The sequence below is a fragment of the Anopheles funestus genome, chromosome 2RL, assembly GCF_943734845.2.
Source record: "Anopheles funestus chromosome 2RL, idAnoFuneDA-416_04, whole genome shotgun sequence".
NCBI lineage: Eukaryota > Metazoa > Arthropoda > Insecta > Diptera > Culicidae > Anopheles > Anopheles funestus.
In genome coordinates this window covers 56,855,473-56,861,496 of record NC_064598.1, presented here as the reverse complement: position 1 = coordinate 56,861,496, position 6,024 = coordinate 56,855,473, and the positions used below count along the sequence as shown (strand labels likewise).

The following is a 6,024-nucleotide window of genomic DNA, read 5'->3' as shown; positions in this document are numbered from 1 at the left end:
TAATATTTTTTAATCATATATTTTAAACAATGTTTTCAGGTTTATTGAAGATTATATCAAAAGGCTTTGATACTAATTGAACATTTTTTCAAACGAGAGTATTACAAATAGTTTTTAATTGCACGCTTGCAGTATGCTAATTAGTTCTTAAATTGTATTCATGCTGCGTGGCTTACTAGAGAAAGCGATCCAATAACGGCTATAGCACCAATTATGCCAATAGTGGGCTTCATATTTCTTGTTAATCGATTTATGCTCAATTTAAAAGCATGCACACATTTTTAGCATCAAACATTAACATTACTAAGCTTTTTGCAATATTTGTTTCAATAAATCGGTTTTAAAATATGGTGTAAAATGACGGAAAAGTATTATCGTTATACTAAAAGACACACAGTGAAATATAAACAATTTTCAAGCTTATAATCATTATTTTAACTTATAAACAACATTAGGATATCTGTGTGGGTAATGACTTCAAATTAAAATGTACCAATATTTAATGGAAAAAAGTTTACTTTTACCGTGTTGTAGTTGTAGATGGTATAATTGAACTTCGATGATCCATTTACGGCTGTATAGGAACTTTGCATCGTTATTATTATATATCATAGTGGGAAGTTAACATGTATTTCATTTGTGTAAATTTTATATCACAAAACGATTTTTAGCTATAATCAGCTAATCCAATTAGGCATTTCGAGAATCAATAATATACTTATGTATTTGTTCTTGTAGCATTATATAACATCACGAAAGATTGCCCAGTCAGCAATTTGCCCAACAAAAAATTCATATGTTGATGACATAATATAGCCATAATTGGACCCTACTTGTTAAATCCAAAACTTCCTTATTTGTAAACTGTTCATGCTGTATTTAACTTACAAAAATGCTTCAATTGGGACACATATAGTCCGTTCAATTCTTATTTTGACAAAGGTTAAAATATTTAATAAATACTAAATATTCTGTGTCGCATCTTGAAGAACAAAGATTTGTTTAGTCTATTATGAATGTTGTCACATAGTAGACTTTAATCACACATAGTAAACTACATATATACGTACCATCCAATTCTTCGTATGTGTAATAATATACCCTCTATGTGTTTTGTTTTTCATACACAGCATCCAGTGTGGTGAAACTAACCCAATATTAAGTAATAGTTATTACGTAGTGCAATGATAAACGTCGAATGTATGGTTGTACTTTTGCTTTATATTTTACAAATCTCGGCTTCTTCTTATATTAACACAACATATCGATGTACAAATGAACAACAATGTATTAAAGAACAAGGCTCCATTAACGGCTCAAGAACCTCGGATGGGTTCTCTACTTTAAATAACTGCCGTTTGGTGTGTGGCAAATATGGCCCTTTGTGGCCGCGACCATCAGGTCGAGTGGAACTTGGCAAAAATACAATTCCTATCAATCCTTTCACTATACGGTAAGCTATAATAAATGTAATCGATTTCAACGATCATCTAATCGTTGATCTATATTATAGATTCGAGCAAATTTCGTCTAATCAAACTGCTGAAGTGATAGTCATGCTAAACGAAATAGAAAAATATTTTCTATTCAATTTGCGACGAGAATTTTATCATCAAACAATGAAATACAATACAACACACTTCTCTTTGATTATTAAATTGTACACTACTTCTGGTACAACTAGCATCAGTTGGACTACGGATGAAAGTTATACGTTAAATGTTTTGATAGAAAACAGTACTACAGTTGTTGCAATAATAGAAGCAAATACTATATTCGGCGCACGTCATGGCTGTGAAACTCTGTTGCAATTATTTACCACAGTGAATGAAGAAAACTCGACTACATCACTGCATATGCTATCGCAAGCAATCATCATAGATCAACCAACGTACCCGCATCGCGGGTTGCTGATCGACACAGCTAGAAATTATATTCCCACAAAATGTTTAAAAAGGCAACTGGATGCAATGGCTGCTAGCAAAATGAATGTATTTCACTGGCATGTGACCGACACACAAAGTTTCCCAATACAGTTGGAAAGCGTTCCTGAAATGACAACAAATGGAGCATACTCTGCCGAAGCAATTTACAGTCCTAGCGACGTAAGAAAAATAATACGATATGCAAAGTATCGGGGCATACGTGTAATTTTTGAGCTTGATGCACCATCGCACGCTGGTAAGTGTAATATGTATCATGTAATCCGATAGTTCGATAGTTTAAACTATTTTATTAAACTTGGATTCGGTTTGTTTAATACTTTCAGGCAATGGATGGCAATGGGGACCTGACAAAGGGCTAGGAAACCTAGCTGTGTGTATTAATCAGAAACCATGGCGTAATTTTTGCATCGAGCCTCCATGTGGTCAATTAAATCCAATCAATCTAAACTTGTATACTGTATTAAAAGATATTTATTATGATTTGGCTAGGATGAACAAAGATGAATTGATTTTTCACATGGGAGGCGATGAAGTATTTTTCGGTTGCTGGAATGCTACAGAAGAAATCGTAACTTATTTAAGGAATCATGGAATGGGTCAGAATAATGCAGACTTTCTAATGCTATGGAGTGAGTTTCAAGTAAGTGCAATTTACTAATAGGTGTTCAACCCTCTTAAAGCGAGTAACCCTTCTAACGATTTGTATGCAAAGCCGGTCAATCTAAATGCTGTCTACGAGCTAAATTCAGCATAAAGAGCAATGTTTTGTTTTTCTACTGCTCGGTGTCCAAGTAAAAAGATTGCTTAAATTTTGGCTGATACGAAATGTTCAAAAGCTGTTCATATCAATGCAACCAAAGAACCAGTCTTATAATAACTTGAGAAAAGAAGGATAATTTTGTTTATATTTTACAAGGTTCTTCTTTTGAGGCACTGCAACCGGCAACGTCACCGGCACCGGTCGCGTTAATATGTCCGCTACTCCGGATTTTATAATTTTTTTTTAAATATATTTTATCGTGTGGAACAGATTATTTCACTTTTCAAACAAATTCATGACAAAGAATTCATATAATTCATACAAACTAATTCACTTTTCATGAGCAAGTTGAATTTGATTAAAGTTTGAATGGATTAAACTCGTTATAAAATGGTTGACTTTATATAAAAAAAATCCACTATCCAAACTCCGCACAAAATGATATTAAATGCAATGTTAATCAGATTGTTCATCATTGTAGGATAATGTACTACGCTTATGGGACAACGCGCTACATCTAGCAACTATAAATAGAACTGGGAGTTCGACAATCAGTGAAAATAGAGTTACTAGTCCAGTAATTGTATGGTCCAGTCGCTTAACAGATCCGTCAGTGATTGAACAATTTTTGCCAAGTGAGCGTTATGTCATACAAACATGGGTGCCTACAGCAGACAATACCCCACAACAATTACAAAAGTTAGGCTACAAGCTCATAATTTCAACCAAAGATGCTTGGTATCTTGATCACGGTTTTTGGGGTGTAACTTCGTACTATAACTGGAAAAAAGTGTACGACAATAAATTACCTAAGGGTAATGGCACTTTGGGCGGAGAGGTTTGTGTATGGACCGAATTCATTGATGCGTATACAATTGACGATCGAACTTGGCCACGAGCAGCAGCTGCCGCTGAGAGACTTTGGTCAAATCCAACAACTAAGTCGTTAGACGCAGAGTCACGGTTTTTTCGTCATCGTGACCGCCTTATCAGCCGTGGGATAAAACCGGAAGCTATAGCGCCGCAATGGTGTCAGCAAAACGAAGGTCAATGTCATTAAACATAACAACAAAATTCTATTTGTGTAGATAGTATAAGGGTATTTTAAACTGTATGTATTTTTAACTGTAAATAGTATAAGCTTATTTTAAACACCCGGTCCACATATCCTCCACGCTTGGTAGAGGGAGATGGCACTAACTACCAGCATAAAAAGGGGGACGAGGACTGTTGCACAACATAATATAAGATAAGATAAAATAAGATAGATAAGATGCTTATAAAATTATTGATTTTTATTGAACTTAATAATGATAAATCAGATAATTTCCATTGACTAACAGACAGTCTAATTGTAATGTGTGTTTAGTTCAAACGTGAATTGGAGGAATGTTTTGATTTTTGTAAAAAAGAAATAAAAAAGGAAGACTAATAGCAGAGTGACCTCTGCATTCAGCGTCACCAAGAACATATTCCAGCCTTATTGAGAAGCTGTAGTAATTCTCCAAGTCTCCCGAGATTGCTAGGATAACGCCCCCCGCGTTATCCGGCGCTGGAACTCTTCTTGAAGTAGGAAAATGTCGTACCCTTTTTGGGGTCTCTGATCCTTATTCCTTGTAATGTGCCGTGAATTCAACCTCGCTTGTGATCGTTTTGAAACGGATTTGGTATCTAAGTTATTGTGCATTTGTAGCTAGATGGTGGGTTTTCGTTGCGTTTGCCCATTAATGTATTCTATTATTTCTTATTTCTACTTCTTTCCGACTTGACGACGGTCTTAATATTTACATAAGCTTATTACTTCAGTGATTCTAGATGACGCAGAACATTTAGAAAAAGAAGTAATCAATGTATACTTCTATTTCTAATTGTTCTGCGTCTTCTAAAGCTTCCATTTGATGGATCAATAACCGGCACAAAACGCCCCGTTTGAAAATAGTTACACTTTCCTCACTTCAGACATTTATTGTAACTACATTAAAAATACTAATATTCTAATTGCTTCAAAGTCACAAAAGTCGAATTCCATCGAGTTGTTACATCTTGCTTGAAGTATAATTGTATAAGTATAAGTCATAAACCAAGTTTGGGAATAACATAATCAAACTGTGTAAACAGATTAGTGATTATTTCGTGCGAGTAAAAGTTCCTGGTTCTTTTTTTTTGCTCGGTTAGAACGGCCTGGCCGTATCAAGACTTATTTTACCACGTAGCAGGATAGTCAGTCCATGCTACCGGGGGACGGTTCGGATGGGATTTGAACCCGGTCCTGCCGTGTGGACGGGCGCCGTTTATCACATGCACCACCGGGCCGCCCCAAGTTCCTAGTTCTTGAAAATGTCTGATTTTGAGCCGGATAAGCGCCATATGCGGGAGGTGTTGCTGTTTTTGTTTCGAGCGAAGAAAACGGCAGCCTAAGCGCATCGAGAGCTTTCGAGTGTTTACGGCGATGCTGCTCTAAGCGAAACAATGCTGCAACTCACAAACAAGGTTTGTGATTGGTTTCGACGCTTTCGAAGCGGTGATTTCGCCGTGGAGGATACTCAACGTGACGGAAGGCGCTAAAAGAGTATTTGGTGTGGGACCAGCTCGGCGTCATCTACTACGAACTTCTGAAACCGGGAGAAACAATCACTGGGGAACGCTAGCGGAAACAATTAATGAGTTTAAGCCGAGCACTGCGTGAAAAACGGCCAGAATACTCATCATGCCACAACAAAGCTATTCTGCTGCATGACGATGCTCGGCCACATGTTGCGCAACCTGTGAAAAACTACCTTAATACCCTCAAATGGGACGTTTTACTGCACCCGCTGTTTTCACCGGATCTGGCACCATCGGATCCATCTGTTCCGATCCTAGGCACATGGATTGGCTGACCAGCAGTTCTCCTCCTATTAACAGATCCAGAATTGGTTGGATACCTGGATTGCGTTGAAAAACGTATCCTTTTTCCGAAAAGGAATCCGCGATTTATCCGAAAGGTTTAAGAAAGTATTAAATAATTATGGCCAATACTTTGATTGACCCAATTTCCACAAATAAAAATGCCACGAGTAAAAATAAACTTATGAAAAAACGGCTGTTATTTATTTGCGCACCTAATAATTTCCAACTACACAATCTGGAGTTTTTGAAAAAAAGAGTAATTGTCACCTTTTTATTTGTTTTTTGGAAAAAATCTGCTGTTAACCCTTTGCACTGTAAACCGTTCTCGTTTGCGCGAACCAGCATCGCTTTCAAGCAAAGAAAAAAAATGATACATCTAATACTTTGAACTTAAATAATGTTTCTTCTATTCCTCGTTTTTGTGTTATA

At 36.4% G+C, this 6,024-nt stretch overlaps 2 protein-coding genes across 2 annotated transcripts in view; both read left to right on the top strand.

The window, feature by feature from the left end:
- The window catches only part of LOC125760969 (cytochrome P450 306a1), a 30,082-nt gene that overhangs the window by 605 nt on the left and 23,453 nt on the right, over window positions 1–6,024 (top strand). The gene's annotated exons all lie outside the window — the stretch shown is intronic.
- LOC125760974 (chitooligosaccharidolytic beta-N-acetylglucosaminidase) lies at window positions 1,478–4,046 on the top strand. The gene is made up of 3 exons (XM_049421653.1): window positions 1,478–2,181; window positions 2,270–2,586; window positions 3,188–4,046. Exons 1-3 carry the CDS (start codon window positions 1,557–1,559, stop codon window positions 3,764–3,766), a joined length of 1,521 nt encoding a protein of 506 aa, XP_049277610.1. The 5' UTR covers window positions 1,478–1,556; the 3' UTR covers window positions 3,767–4,046.